Source organism: Rhinatrema bivittatum, chromosome 4 (genome assembly GCF_901001135.1).
Source record: "Rhinatrema bivittatum chromosome 4, aRhiBiv1.1, whole genome shotgun sequence".
Lineage (NCBI taxonomy): Eukaryota > Metazoa > Chordata > Amphibia > Gymnophiona > Rhinatrematidae > Rhinatrema > Rhinatrema bivittatum.
In genome coordinates this window covers 73,267,045-73,283,094 of record NC_042618.1, presented here as the reverse complement: position 1 = coordinate 73,283,094, position 16,050 = coordinate 73,267,045, and the positions used below count along the sequence as shown (strand labels likewise).

Here is a 16,050-nt window from a genome sequence, read left to right as displayed (position 1 = left end):
TGGTTGTGAAGCCTCTCTCTCAGGCCTTTAATGATTTATTCGCCTCAGGCAATATTGACGCTGCCGCTAACTGTGCGGGTATTACAGTTTTACCAAAGCCGGGACGTGATGCGACATTATGTGGCTCATACAGGCCAATCTCCCTTATTAGTCTGGACCTCAAGTTATGAGCAAACATTTTAGCTAACAGATTAAGGGGAGTAGTAAGTGCGTAAATTCACCCTGATCAAACAGGTTCTTGCTAGGGCGCTTAGCGGCAGACAATGTCAGAAGGGTAATAAATATTATATGGAAAATGCAGAACCCCAAAATCTCATCGGCTTTACTCACTGTGGATGCAGAGAAAGCCTTTGATATGGTCCACTGGGACTATTTATTTCTATTATTGGAAAAACTGGGGCTGGGTGGAAATTTTTCCACATGGATTGGTAAACATTACAGTAACCCTAGCGCTCGCACAAGAGTAAATGGTGGTTATTCGGAGGCTTTCCAAATTGGATGGGGAACAAGGCAATGATGCCTACTTTCACCATTACATTCTGCTTTACACCTGGAACCTCTGGCCATTACAATCTGGGATAACGTAAGAATTCAGGGTATAACTTTGGGGGATCAGGAGTATAAACTATCTATGTTTGCTGATGATGTGCTATTCACAGTGGTTGACCCATTAGCTTCACTTCCTCACTTAATGGACGAAATAGCACAGTTCAGTAGAGTATCGGGTTATCAGTTAAATGCAGGAAAATCAGAATTTTTAAACATAACTATGTCTGTTGAAGAGGTACGAGAAGCGAAGGAGAAATTCCCATTTAAAATTCAAAGATCTGAAGTAAAGTACTTGGGAGTGAAAATCAGTCCAGATTTAAACAAACTGTTTGGCATGAATTACGTTGATCTGTGGCGTAAAGTGGAAAACGGAACTGGTAGGAGATAGATCTTACTTTCGTCGTTCACCTATAGTATTGAATAAGGCCTTTCCTCCAGGGTGCTCTAACATCGAAGCACGAAAGTGGGAGGGGGAAGGGGTGCTGCAGAATAGAGCATTTCTGGGGGGGGGGGGGGGGGTCAGGGTTAAGATCCTTTCAGGATATGAAGGAGCTTTACTCTCTGAACCCTTCCGACCATTATTTCTATTTACAGGTAGCGCATTTTCTGACACAAAAAGAAGTGGTGACGGATCTGAGGCTTGGGAAACCACAGTTTGAAGGATATTGTGGGGGCAACTTGGTTAAGAAAGGTCTGTCAAGAATATAATTCATAAACTAATCCACGAGGAAAAAGCTGACTGGCTTAACACTGAACTGCGTGTACATGTCCCGCAAAGAAACCTGAGATCTGCTAATAAGGCTCTACTAACTGTCCCCTCTGTCAAAACAGCACACCTCACGCAAATTAGGGAGAGAGCACTATCACTGGCTGGCCCCGTGCTATGGAACACCATGCCACTCGAAATAAGGCTGCAGAGAAACTTCAAAATATTCAAATCCAATCTGAAAACCTGGCTTTTTAAACAAGCTTTTTATAAAGATAAAGAGAAGGAGAAAAACAGTTGATTGATAAGGACGCACCAAACTTGAAGTTGTTAATTGTAACATACAAAAGCATAGTAATGTTAAACACAAGCCGCTTAATATGTTCCTAATATACAAGCTTAAATTACACACATAGTTATTATATTCAATTGTTACCGTACTGTGATGGCACATGATTAAGTTGTAATCTATGCCACTCATTCTTTCATTATCATGCCTTACTGTAAACTGATGTGATGGTTAACTAACTTAATGACGGTATAGAAGAGTTTTTAAATAAATAAATAAATAAATAAATAAATAAATAAATAAATAAATAAATAAATAAATATAGGCTTTTGGATAAGGATCTTAAACCAAAACTAGGGCAAATTAATCATTGGGAACAAGAACTGGGATCTGTATTGGATGATGAACAATGGCACTTATGTTTTCTGGGGGTTAGAAAGTGTTCTATTTCAGCAGCAATCATAGAAAATGGATATAAAATATTATATAGGTGGTATCTTACACCAGTCCCTTTGAATCGTATGTTGAAGGCGGCGGATAAATCTTGTTGGAGACACTGTGGAGAGGAGGGGGACATTTTTTCATATATGGTGGGGGTGTCCTCTGATTGCAAAATTTTGGGATGAGATTACAAAATTGATTGAGGAAATGACTGAGGTGAAAACTGTCAAAAACCCTAGATATTTTCTCCTCAGCATTCCCTTGGGCGGTCAGTTATCTGAGACACAGTCGCTCTCACATCAAATCATTCTGGCGGCCAGAGGAATTTGTTGCCAGAGAAGGTAGTTAGTGCAGTTAGTGTAGCTGGGTTCAAAAAAGGTTTGGATAAGTTCTTGGAGGAGAAGTCCATTAATGGCTATTAATCAATTATACTTAGGGAATAGCCACTGCTATTAATTGCATCAGTAGCATGGGTTCTTCTTAGTGTTTGGGTAATTGCCAGGTTCTTGTGGCCTGGTTTTTGGCCTCTGTTGGAAACAGGATGCTGGGCTTGATGGACCCTTGGTCTGTCCCAGCATGGCAATTTCTTATGTTCTTATGTTCTTAGAGGTGAAATAGCTTACTCGTGGAGGAAAGCACAGGCACCACCGATTTCACGAGTAATCCAGAGATTAACCAGAGTTCATTACTTGAGCAAACTAGCAGCGCTTAAGAGGAAACACCTGTCTAAGTATGTAAGGATATGGGATAGTTTTGTTAAGTGGCAACAGAAAGACATGACCTCTTAAATAAAAACCTTACTAGCGGTAACAGCACAGCTACTGTTTGAAAGGTATGGATATTGTGATAGAGGAAGAGGGGGAACAAATGGGGGAGGGGAGGAAAAAATAAATGAGCACACAAATCCAAATCTGAGATTGAAGTTTATTGTTACTATTCAGCGCACCTTTACAAACTGATGTTATTAGGATGCCATGACCATGAGTACTGTAAAATATTTCAGTTGTATGTTTCTATTGATGTTCAATGCACTTTAAATTACAAAACAAAGAAATTCCAGGTGAAAAAAGGGGAATAAAATAGTAGCGGGTGTATTACCGTCCACTTGACAAGAATGAGCAAACAGAAAATGAAATGCTAAAAGAAATTAGGGAAGCTAAGAGAATCAGGAGCACAGTAATAATGGGAGATTCCAATTACCCCAGTACTGACTGGGTGAATGTTACATCAGGACATTCTAGAGAAGGAAAGTTCTCGGATGAAATAAATGACTGCTTCATGGAGCAGCGGGTACAAGAACCAACAAGAGGGGAAACTATTTGAGTCCTAGTCCTTAGTGGAAGACAGGATTTGGTGGGAGTGGTAACAGTGTTGGAGCCACTTGGCAATAGTGATCACAACATCATCAAATTTGATTGAATAACCGGAGGGAGGTCCACTAAAGAAATCCACTGCGACAGCATTGAACTTTAAAAAAAGGTGACTATGATAAAATATGGAAAATGGTTAGGAAAAAACTAAAAACTGCAAATGAAAAGGTTAACTCTGGCAAGGACATTGTTTAAAAATACCATCTGGTAAACCAAGACCAGATGTATTCCACACATTACAAAAGGTGGAAGGAAGGTTAAATGACTACCGGCATGGTAAAAGGTGATGCGAGAGAGTCTGTAATATAAGAACATAAGAAATTGCCATGCTGGGTCAGACCAAGGGTCCATCAAGCCCAGCATCCTGTTTCCAACAGAGGCCAAACCAGGCCACAAGAACCTGGCAATTACCCAAACACTAAGAAGATCCCATGCTACTGATGCGATTAATAGCAGTGGCTATTCTCTAAGTAAACTTGATTAATAGCCATTAATGGACTTCTCCAAGAACTTATGCAAACCTTTTTTGAACCCAGCTACACTAACTGCACTAACCACATCCTCTGGCAACAAATTCCAGAGCTTAATTGTGCATTGAGTGAAAAAGAATTTTCTCTGATTAGTCTTAAATATGCTACTTGCTAACTTCATGGAAGTCCTTCTAATATTTGAAAGTGTAAATAACCGATTCACATCTACTCGTTCAAGACCTCTCATGATCTTAAAGACCTCTATCATATCCCCCCTCAGCCGTCTCTTCTCCAAGCTGAACAGCCCTAACCTCTTCAGCCTTTCCTCCTAGGGGAGCTTTTCCATCCCCTTTATCATTTTGGTTGCCCTTCTCTGTACCTTCTCCATCGCAACTATATCCTTTTTGAGATGCGGCGACCAGAATTGTACATCTTTCAAGAAATGGAAAAGGGATCCGAATGAAGAAAATAGGAAACAGCATAAGCACTGGCAAGTTAGATAAGTAAGACAAAGAAAGAATTTGAAAAGAAGCTTGCCTGCAAGGGAGTCAGTTGGACCATCAGATGATCAAGGGGTAAAAGAGGCACTTAGGGATGACAAATCCATAGCAGAAAGACTAAATGAATTCTTTGCTTCAGACTTCACTGAAGAAGATCTAAGAAAGATACCCATGCCAGAAATTGTCATGGATATAAGGCCTTGGACCATGGTGTAGACATACCCTTACTGGGACTGGAGCTGAGATTTCATCTATCCCAAGTCTGTTCCTTGCAGGTTGAGTTCCTGGGTTTCAGGTGCCAGCAGGGATTAGGCAAATGTCCCTTAAGGAGTGGTCAGACAGAGTTCAGGTACAGACAGTGGTCAGGGCTAGCAGCAAGGAGACAGGGTCCAGATACAAACCGAGATCAGAGCAGGCAGACTACAGAGAGAAGCCAGTGTCCAAAGCAGAGATCAGCAACAGGTGGAAGGCAAGAGAGAAACAGAATCTGAAGCAGGCACAAACGGATAGGATGAGACAAGGTACTGGGATAAGACTGGCAGGGTAAGGCAACAGGGAGGCAAGCAGCAGCATGGAGACAAGGAAGCAAGGTAACAGCAAAGAGACAAGGCACAGGATACAACTAGCAACACACACTGCAGGACAGAGGGACATATAGCTGAAGCAAACACTAGTTGCACAAGAGTTCCTTAAATCCCCAGGCTGGCTGATGTCATGTAGGAATGCTAGAAGAGAGTTCACACCAAGGAGCCTTTAAGGAGAGCCATATGGTACAAATGCCTAGAGAGGCCCAGACCTGGATCAGCACAGCGGCATCCCAGTCACATCAGGGTAGTGTGGAGGCCGGGGGCATTCTGCTGTGAATACGATTGGTTGTGGGACTGCCCTGCGACTGGCCAAACATTACGAAATGATATTCACAGATGATGATTCAGAGGATCTGAAACAAATCTTAGTGAAACTGGAAGATGTACTATAACAAATTAAACTAACGAGTGGCAAATCACCTGGACCAGATGGCATACATCCCAGAGTGCTGAAAGAACTGAAAACAAATTGCGGACCTGCTATTGGAAATTTGTAAACTATCATTAAAATCGTCTACTCTATGGTACCTAAAGATTGGAGGATTACCAATGTAATGCTAATTTTTAAAAAGAGATCAAGGATGTCTGTGCAGGCAAAATGATGGAAATCATAAAAATAAAATTGCTGAACATGTAGTCAACCCAAGTCAACATGGATTTAGCCAAGGGAAGTCTTGCCTCACTAAACTGCTACATTTTATTGAGGGTGTAAATAAGCATATGGATAAAAGTGAGTCAGCTTATATAGTATATCTGGATTTCTAGAAAGCATTTGCAAAGTCACTCATGAGAGACTTCTATCCCATGCTTTTTTTAATTTCCTAAGAAGACAGTATCCTATTGTGGATGGCAAACTGGTTAAAAGACAGAAAACAGAGCGTACGGCTAAATGGTAAATTTTCCCAACGGAGAAAGGTGAACAGTGGAACTGCCTCAGGGATCTGTTCTGGGACCTCTGCTTTTTAATATATTTATAAATGACCTGGAAATGGGAACAAGTGAGCTGATCAAGTTTGTCAATGACACAAAATTATTCAAAGGGGTCAAACCTCAAGAGGATTGTGAAAAATTGCAAGAGAACCTTGCAAAACTGGGAGAGTGGGCATGCAAACAGCAAATGAAATTTAATATAAAATAAGTGCAAAGCGATGCACTCAGGGAAGAGTAGCCCAAAGTATTGTTACCCAATGCAAGGTTCCACATTAGGAGTCAACACTCAGGAAAAGGATCTAGATGTCATTGTAGATAAAACATTAAAATCTTCTGCTCAGTGTTCAGCAGCAGCCAAGAAAACAAAAAGAATGCTAGGAATTATTAGGAAAGGAATGGAGAATAAAACAGAATATCATAATGCCTCTGAATCGCACCATGGTGCAACCTCGTCTTGAATATTGTGTGCAGTTTTGGTCACCACATCTCAAAAAAGATATAGAAGAATTAGAAAAGGTACAGAGAAGGGTGACCAAGATGATTTGCCTAGGAGGAAAGGCTAAAGAGGTTAGGACTCTGAGGGGAGATGATAGAGGTTTATAAAATGAGTTGAATGGAACGAGTAAACAAGCGGTTTACTCTTTAAAAAGTAGACCGGGGACACAAAATGAAGTTACTACTGTAGGTGATATATTTAAAACTAATAAGAGAAAATATTTTTTTACTCAATGCATAATTAAGCTCTGGAATTTATTACCAGAGGAAGTGGTGAGAGCTTTTAGTGTAGCTGTGTTTCAAAAAGGTTTGGACAAGTTCCTGGAGGAAAAGTCCATTGCTTATCCCTGGGATAAGCAGTTTGGAAGCTATCTACCCCTTGGGATCCTGCCAGGTATTTGCGACCTGGATTGGATTGTTTCAGCAGGAACAGCTGTCAAAGTGTCACTCTAGCCCCGTCACTGCAGGGTGCTCAGAGGGGGAAGATGCTTGAATGCCAGTCTTCTGACTTGGGGCTGGCAGACTTCCCTGATGTCAAAGGGATGGATACGTTGGGGCTGGCCAAGGGGCCTTCTGATGCCAGTCCTCTTTGGCAGATCTGAAGTGCATGCCTTTGATTTGGATTTTCCTCCTTTCTCAGGGTTCAGATTCTCTCCCATGTCTGCTCTCACCACTGGTAACCAGCTGTGTGTGCTAGATTTACCTTCATACTGCAAGGGAGCTGAGCCATGAGGATTGTGTAAGCTTGCTTTAGCTTGTACATGCTAATTTTGCAGCAGCCTCATTCTAGTTAGCACACAGATGGTATTCGTGTGGGTGCTATAGTTTTATAGATTAACATGAATAGCAATCATGCACTAGCTGCTCAGTGCATATGCTAAAAGGTTTAGTGTATTACATATTACGTGATATTTAGCATACATGGTAAATTTTTTTAGCAGGTGCCTGCTAAAGATTTTTGCTACATAGGCCCCTTACTGTTTAGCAAATATGGACATATATGTCTTTCAGTTTTAACATATGCTAATTCCACTCTGGATGTTAAAACCCTGGCACTCAAAGTACCAGAACAAAAATGGTTTATATAACACATCTCTTATTATAGCAAACTCAAATGCCATAGCCTGTGTGTGTAGTAATACTTTTGCTATAACTATTATTCTAACAGTATCTAACCCTAACCTATTCTCTCTGGGCCTGGAACCTCTAAAAAAAAAATTCTGTCAAATTTCCCTATCAGCCTGATATATGAAGATATTAGTCGCACTAAGCGAACCTTCAATCTCAAGCTCTCCCTTTTGTCCTCCTGCCCGTCGGCAGCAGCAACCCCTTATCCTCTGTCGAGTTCTGCATCTACTTCCTGTCCATAGTAAATCAGCATCCCTTTTCCCTGTCCGCCTGTCTAGCATCTTTCCTCTCTTCTTCTTCCTCCAGCATCCTCTTCTTTCAGCCCTTCAGTCCCTGCTCAGCACAATAGAATCACCCCACTCTCTGCCTCCTTTCTGAAGGGCCCAGCATCCTCTCTATCCACCCCCTCCCTACCTGACCAGAATCCTCTCTCCCCATCCCATCCCATCCCTCTCTACAATGTCCCCACCCAGCTTCCTCTGTCTTCACCCCCCCCCCCCTCCATGTCTACCCAGCATCCATCTTGCTTGTGGGGCCGTGCCTTTAAAGTGGGTAAGCGGCACCTGGAGGTTTTTGTCACACTCCCAGAATTCTGGACTAATGGATGAATGGACCTTGTATCCATCTCTTCCTATTGAAAAAGGGACCACAGATAGGAAGATATATAGAAAACCAGAGCTGGCCCCTAGTAACGCAAGGAGTGAACAGGTACATTGGTTTCATTTCACGACACAGAGTTGATTGCTTACTTTGGAAACTGTGGCTATCACAACACTTCACCGACAAAACTCCCCATTCATTAATTCCATTTATATTTATACGGACTTTGCATTTATAAAATAGTAGACTGAAGATGCTGATTGGTAGATTCTTAAATGTATAGCAATGGCTTGCAATGTTTACAGGAAGTAATATGCAGACTGGGCAGATTAGATTCAGCATCGATTCACTGAATAATTAAATATCCTGTCAGCCAGCTTACCCCATGACACCACAGCGTGCCTTGGTCCAACACTGCCACGTTTCAACTACCCGGTAAGATAACTTAACATGCGGCAAACAAAAAGATTAAAGTTTATTTACTTATATAAAAGGTAAAATGCATAGGTTTTTAAGGATAATGCAATACATGAGGATGCTAAGATTTTGAAGCATTTCCAAGGTAAAGTCTAAATAATTTAATCATACCATTTGGTTTATTAGGTACATATGTATGTAACACCCCGAATGGGCAAACAAATATTAGAGGACCACCTCTAGAACAAAAGCCTGGTTACTGTTAAAGGGACAATGGAAACGCTGAAATAAACTGTGAAGCCACGTGTAATAAAGCACTTTTAATAAAATGGGTAAGAGCTATAAGATGCACTTTATGGCTACAAAAGTGTACATTTTGTCATGGTGATAAAGTTTCTTGAATCTTGAACATAAAAAAAAAAAGAGTGGAATAAAAAAATGAAATCCACCTTCAGGTGAAAGGTCTGTGGAATGAGGATTACAAAGAGACTCCAGGTTAACAAACTAAAAATATAGGAGGCAATAGTACAATTAAAAAAAAAACAAAAACAAACTAACTTAATACATTGCTTGACTGACTTTTAGGAGCCAACACTGTCTTCCCTTTGGTCCCAAACAGTGAAGCAGCAGGAAAATGATGGTTGGTAGTAAAATGGGAGTTAGGGAGAAAGCACACTTAGCAGCCAAGGATTAAAATTCCAGTCTCTCTTGTTAGAGCAGCAAATATTGTCTCTAAGTGCAAAGATCCTTTTCTTTCCTCAGCCCCTCCCCCAAGACAAACTACCATTACAGAAATCCCCACCAAGCTCACAAAAGCCCCTGTTAGAGTCTCCCTAGCAGACATCTAAGGCTATTCCATTGTCCAAACAGAGGCCACAAAGCTTCCTCAGTCAGCTCTAAAATACACAAGCAGTGCTTCCTTGATGGTCACATTTCTCATCGATTACACACGGTTTGTGGCCCTTAGTAAATTTTAATTTTGCTTCATTAACGCGGCGCATCAGTTGTCTTCTGAGATAAAACTGAACAATTTTAATTGTGAACAAAGATTCATCAAAAGGGCAAAGAGGACTTCAGGGAGCAGAAGCTTTCATGCACTGTGGGACCTGATGCTTTGTCTGCTAGGAGGCCTTGTTATGCATAACAAAAGAGATACTTACTAAGCTACTACAAGTGGAAAAGACTCTCATCACTCTGAAAATTAAATTAAAAAAAAAAACCAAAACAAAACACAAATGAAGTCCGGTAGAAAAATGATTCAAATCCTACTGATGTGTTTTACTTTTCTCATAATTAGATAGCTGTACAGCAAAACCTGATCTTCTGGCTAGGATGCCAGTGCCCAGTGTGAGACCGGGCGACTTGCAAAGCCTTGGTGATGGCCACTGCGTGACAGCACAGGCCCTTTAGAAATTCTGTTTTCCCAAGGCCTTTACTTTTAGTAACGTTTGCCAGCAGCCTTCAAAAGATCCCCAATGCAGACTTTCCACTTACAACCAAAACCTGCAGGTTTCTAAACAGAAAGCATTAATGTGTACAAGTTAACAAATATACAGCAGCCAAAAATGATCGCACAGGAGGTCGGCCTGGCAGCGCTGCACGCTGCTGTGCACAGAAGCTGAGTTTGGCTCCCTGGACAGGCTTCTGCCTCATGGGCCAGCTGCGGCCATAGGATGCTCATGGAGGTAGCCTCATAGCACGGGGAGGAAAGGGACCTGTCGGCCATTGCTCAGCACCTAGTGGCCAGACTCAGGGTCCATATTCACCCGTGTCCAGAGGGAGCCATGTTTTGTGGCCCCTGGCTGAGGGTCCCTGACTCGGTCCTAATTATTTTAAAGGTATTCCAAATAAATTTAGGCATGAAAGGTGCCTCAGGAAGAAAGCATTGTATACAGTGCAGACTACATCAACCAGTTTTAAAATGAGAAGTAGCCTTTGTGCTGAAGACTTTCAAATTATGTTAAAGCAAAACTATTCCTAGACATAGTATCCTGTGCACTGAGTGCTCTAATAAACTTTGTGTCTTCCAATAAACTAGTTAAAAAAAAAAACTACACCAAAAATGCTGAAAGCCAGGCTGCAGCTGGAAGGAAACATCATGACGTAAATAACCATCTTACAAGAATTCTGAGGATGCATCCTGCACAGATGTAAAATAATGCAAGAATATCTTTTCCGAAATGATTTATGCAAGGCAACTGGACTTACTCCTTCAAAACAATGTAAACATGAGATATAGTCTCACCTTTCCGATCACCTTGAAACACAGTCTTAGACGTTAGGAGAGATAAACATTTGTTAAATTCGGACGTTAGGAGAGATAAACATTTGTTAAATTCGCAAGCAGACTCATATCCACATCACCCTGCTTGCTTCAAAAGGGATCCCGATATCTAAGCTTGCCTTCTGCATTACCGTTCTCCCGTCAGTAAAGCACTGGCGGCAAAACGATAACGCAGCTCCGGCGATTTCTCCATTCTGCAGAAATTCCTTCAGCTGCAGTGGCGGAAGCCTGCAAAGTTATATCGCGATGCGCCCGAAAAGGGTCGGGGAAAACCACGGCGCCCGGAAGCCGGCGGCGTGCAGCCCGGCCCGCGGGCCTTTGTGAACGGTGCAGCAGCCCGAGCTCTCCCTCCCCGGGCACTGGGCTGCAGGCGGCTAACGACGCGCAAGGGGCTTCGTCACTCACCTTGTGCAGCTTCCACATGGCCCCCAGAGCCTTGACCTCGTGGCTGGAGTGCTTGCCCTCCTCCAGGCACTGGTAGCAGACGGGCATCTTGCACTGCACGCAGTACATGCTGTGGTTCTCCAGCTCGTGGTCCGTGCAGGTGGAGATCTTGCGGGGGCTCAGCCGGCGGCTCACCCGGCCCTGGGCGGGCGGCACCAGGCGGTGCTTGGCCAAGGGCCCGCGCGGCGGGTGGCAGCGCAGCCGGCAGGGCTCGCAGTAGAAGACGTCGCACTGCTCGCACATCACCGTGGCCTCCTTCGGCACCTTCTCGCAGAGCTGGCACCGCAGCGCCGCCGCCTTGCTCTGCTGGTAGCGGTCGATGACCCCCTCCAGCACGCGGTTCTTGGCGAAGCCGCGCAGCCCCCGCTCGTCCAGGATCAGGCTGCGGTGGCACTGCGGGCAGGTGATGCAGGCGTTGCGGGGCACGGGCAGCAGCGCGGCGGAGTGGTGGTGGTGGTGGTGGTGGAGGTGGTGCGGGGGCGGGGGCGGCATGACCGGCGGGAAGACGCGGACCCCGTTGGGGGACTTCTGGCAGGGGGTGGTGGGGGCGCTGGCGAAGCCCCCGTACGAGCCGTAGCCGCTGTCCGCCTCGCTGTACAGGCTCATCTTGTCCAGGTCCAGGTAGTCGTAGTCGGAGACCCCCGAGGCCCGGCGGCTCTGCGGCGACTCCGTGTCCGGCGTCTGCACCAGGATGTTGCGGGCGCACGCCAGGCAGATGCTGTGCGAGCAGGGCAGGATGATGGGGTCCCGGTAGAAGGAGCCGCACACGGGGCACTTCAGCTCTTCCTCCATCTCTTCCATAGGCGACGCTGTGGGCAGCAGCTGGCGGGAGGACACGGTTCTCTCTCGGGTGGAGCGGGAAGGCTCCCGCCGCAGCTCTCTCTCCTCTCTCTCTCTCTCTCTCTCTCTCTCTCTCCGCTGTCTGACAGATGCAGCGAAGGTGCGGGACGCACAAGACCAGGCAGACGCCCCGCCCCCGCCCGCGCTTTCCCGGCACCCCATTGGCCTTCTCAGGCGGCAGGGGACCGGCTATTAGTCGGAGCGGCTGTCAGTCAGCCCGGGGGTGGGCGGTGACTGTGGGCGGCTTGCTGAGTAGGATGCTCGGTTCGTTCTACTAGCACAGAAGCTGCTGTAAATCACGACGGGCAGGACTGTCGTCCCCCAGTGCAGCAGCAGTTATTGACCCCCCCCCCCTCCCTCGCCCCCTTGCATCGATCTGCCAGGGACTTGCCTAAATGCCTTCCGTTGTGCTGAGGTTTGAAATGAGAGAGGATGAAGAAGGTGGATTCTACTTTCAACATAATTTTTGCCATAGAGAATCGGAGAAAAGCTTTTGGAAATATGATAGTAAAGCATGTGACGTTTTTGTTAGTAATATTATATTAATGTTTGTTTGTACGCAGATGGTTTATTTCTTCTTTCTTTATCATGTTAGAGACCGGCTGGAGGTCCAGAGAAAGGCTACCAAAATGGTACCAGGTCTGCACCAAGACGTGAGGTGAAACTAAGGACCTAAATATGTGCATCCCAGAAGAAAGGAGGGGGAAATATGATAGAGTCATTCAAATACCTCAAAGGTATAAATCAGGCAGGAGAAGCAAACCTTTTTAAAGCAGTTTGAAGAGGAGAGAAGCCAGTAGACTAAGGAGCAACAGCAGAAAATAAATTATCACAGACAGGCTGGTGGATGCATAGAATAGACTCCCAGTGGAGACAAAAGCATTAACGGAATTCAAGAAAGCATGTGATCAGCACGGGATCTGTAGAGGCCAGGAGCTGACAGAGACTGGGGATCAGCTGGAGTCTGTGGCATTTTTCCAGGCATGAACTGTGGTGGAATGGATGGGCCCCAATGGTTCTTGTCTGATTTCATATTCTCTGACAGTGATAGGAACAGGGTTGGTAGGTTGCACTGTTGCAAACAACCCACTTTCTCTAGGGAAGAGGGAAAGGTAATAAAACAAAGGGCAGATAAAGGATGTTTGGTTTAAGAATACTGCAAGCATGGGATTGCTGGGTTGGCACCAGCAGGTAACAACTCAGAAACCTAGTAGGTTGGTACAGGTATACTGGTGGTGGCTAGTTGCTGTCTTGCAAGGCTATGGGGACCTGGAAGACTAGAGGTTCGGGCAACAGCCTATCTGATTTTGGCATCTGTTTACATTATAAAGATTGGGGGTGAGGGTGGGGAAGGGGGCTGGGTCTTGGATTAAGTATGTGATAGTAAAGCTTATCTACCAAGGATGTTAGAGTACCAATGAGGAAGAAAACAAAAACTGATCTGAATAAGGAACTGTATCTGAGAAGCAGTCATGCTCCTACTGCTGGCAGCTAGGATATGTGTTGCTGTGTGCACAGGAATAACTGGACAGATTGACTGAGCCAAGTGGTCTTTTGCTGCCATTATATACTGTGTTATTATGTTAAAAAAATAAGGACCACAGTGAAAATGTTCACCACAACCCACAATTAAACCAGGCCTGGATTTGTCAATAGGTACACTAGGCCTCTGGAATTTGTTACCAGGGGATGTGGTTAGTGCAGTTTGTTATGGCCACCGGCTGCAGCGGTCCGCGACTGGGGCCGATCACTCACCCTTGGGATGCCCGCGGGAGCTGGCAGCCACCGCTGATGTTTTCTTCGCGGCTGTGCCACTTCCAAGATGGCCGCCACTTCTGCTGACTCTGCCCCCGCCGGTCCTCCTAGAGCTGCACGCACAGCTGCTGGGGTGATTTAAAGGGACCATTACAGGAAATGGTCATGGCTCCTCTTCGGGACTCCTTCCTGGTCTCCTGTATTTAAGGCAAGGTCTGCTCTTCAGACCTTGCCTTGATATCTTGGCTCTTGGTCCTGTGAGTTCCTGTGCCTCGAGTTCTTGGTCCGCTGCCTGCTTGTCTGGTTCCTGTTCTTCTTGGTCCTTGTTCCTGGTTCTCCTCTCGTTGGACGGATATCTCTGGCTTCGACCCCTGGACCGGCTTCCGACCGTGTCTCTGGCTTTGACCCCTGGACCGGCTTCTGACCATATCTCTGGCTTCGCTGGACCAGCTTTGGACCTTGTCTCTGGCTTCCACCCCTGGACCGGCTTCCGACCATTCTTCTGGCTTAGACCCTCGGACCAAATTCGGATCTTTCTCCGGATAACTACACTTGAATCGACTTTGACCTGCTGGAGGCGCCAGCTATCTGGATTACACGACCTGCAGGAGGCGCCTGCATCCAGATCTTCGGACTCCAGGGAGTCTCCTAAGTCCCAGCAGCTGGGTTCCTATGGGCTCCTCCTGGGGGAATCGCGAGCTTCCAGGGTGAAGTCTTCATTCCACGTCTACATCACCAGGCCTCGCCTTCCAACGGTAGGGACCTAAGAGGGTTTACTCTCCTAGATAGCGCTAACTCTATCTCGGACCTAGGGTCCACTGCCAGACCAATAACACAGTTAGTGTAGCTGGGTTTAAAAAAGGATTGGATAAATTATTGGAGGAGAAGTCCATTACCTGCTATTAATCAAGTTGACTTAGAAAATAGCCACTGCTATTACTGGCATCAGTAGCATGGGATATACTTAGTTTTTGGGTACTTGCCAGGTACTTGTAACTGGATTGGCCATTGTTGGAAACAGGATGCTAGGCTTGATGGATCCTTGGTCTGACCCAGTATGGCATGTTCTCTTTGTGGCAAAACTCTGGGGGCAGCAGGCTGACTGAAGATTTGCTGCCTTCCAGCTGTTCTGACAAAGAAGATAGCCCTCTGCTTCTTGATCCAATGTCTCTCCTCTCAGGCAGCTAGCAGAGAACAGGACAGGAAACCAGTGGGTGAGCCTGGAGCAGACATAACAGAGCTCCCTAATTGAGCCCCTCCCTATCTGTCATTCAGGAACAGAAGGGGAGGAGGTGAGCCTGGACAGAGAAAAGAAGGATCATTTTGTGGAGCTTAGGAAGGACTGAGTGGGGGATAATTTGAGGGTGAGGAGAGAGGTGGGGGATGAAAGGGGGTCAGCTGGGGGGTGCATATGTATATGTGAGAGAGGAGAAGGGGAGAAGGGGACAGTGTTTGTGTGTGTGAGAGAGAGAAGGGATTGGTGCCAGGTGTGTATGTGTATATGCCAGATTGGGTAGAAGGTTATGTATTTTATTTATTTATTCATTTAAAAAAATTATAAATTGCTTTAGACCAAGTTCAAAGTAGTTCACACAGTCACATTCCTAAAAAATAAACGCTTAAGACAAAGACACAATAACATACTAGAGAAGCCCTCCTAGCTCTTGCATATAATAATTCTTTCTCTGTAGGTACAGGACCGGAGCATGGTAGGGATACCTGCTTCCTCTCTCTTTACCTCCCCCTTCCCCCTCAATTCAATTCTTCTCTCCCTTTGTCTTGGATTCTATTCCCTTGATTCTTGAATGCACCCTCCCACCAACCCTTCCTACTTCCCTTCCTCTTCCCCAATTCCAGAAAGAACTTCCTTCCTTCCTCCTTGTCCCCATCTCAAATTCCTCAACTTTCCTGGCTTCCTCAATCTTCCCCCTCTTCCAACCTTCCCATCCTCGGTCCTCTCTCTCTTCCCCTTACCCCTGAGATCTCCTCCCTGTACTGATACTTGAGATTCCTTTTCCTCATCCAATAAAAAGAAAGTAAATTATAAAGATACAAGCAAGGTGGGAAAGCTACTTTATTTGTAAAATTGTAATGGGGACATCAAGGCACAAGCCGAGAGAGTGTCAGGGAAGGCTTATGGTCAGCCCAAGAGGAAAGAGAAGCCATCAGAGTAGAGTAAAATGGAGTACAAAGGAACCACACCTCCCAGCAGGCTTTGGGGTTGTGGCCCAAGAGGGAGCTCTGA

The 16,050-nt window shown here is 45.2% G+C and overlaps 1 protein-coding gene across 2 annotated transcripts in view; it reads right to left on the bottom strand.

Moving 5' to 3' along the window:
• Window positions 1–12,104, bottom strand: part of TRIM9 (tripartite motif containing 9) — a 167,150-nt gene extending 155,046 nt beyond the window's left edge. For both annotated transcript variants that reach the window (XM_029598341.1, XM_029598342.1), the window contains exon 1: window positions 11,172–12,104. In XM_029598341.1, coding sequence (XP_029454201.1) covers window positions 11,172–12,011 — 840 coding nt within the window. In that variant the 5' untranslated portion in view covers window positions 12,012–12,104. The remainder of the gene's footprint in view (window positions 1–11,171) is intronic.
• Between the last annotated feature and the right edge of the window lie 3,946 nt (window positions 12,105–16,050).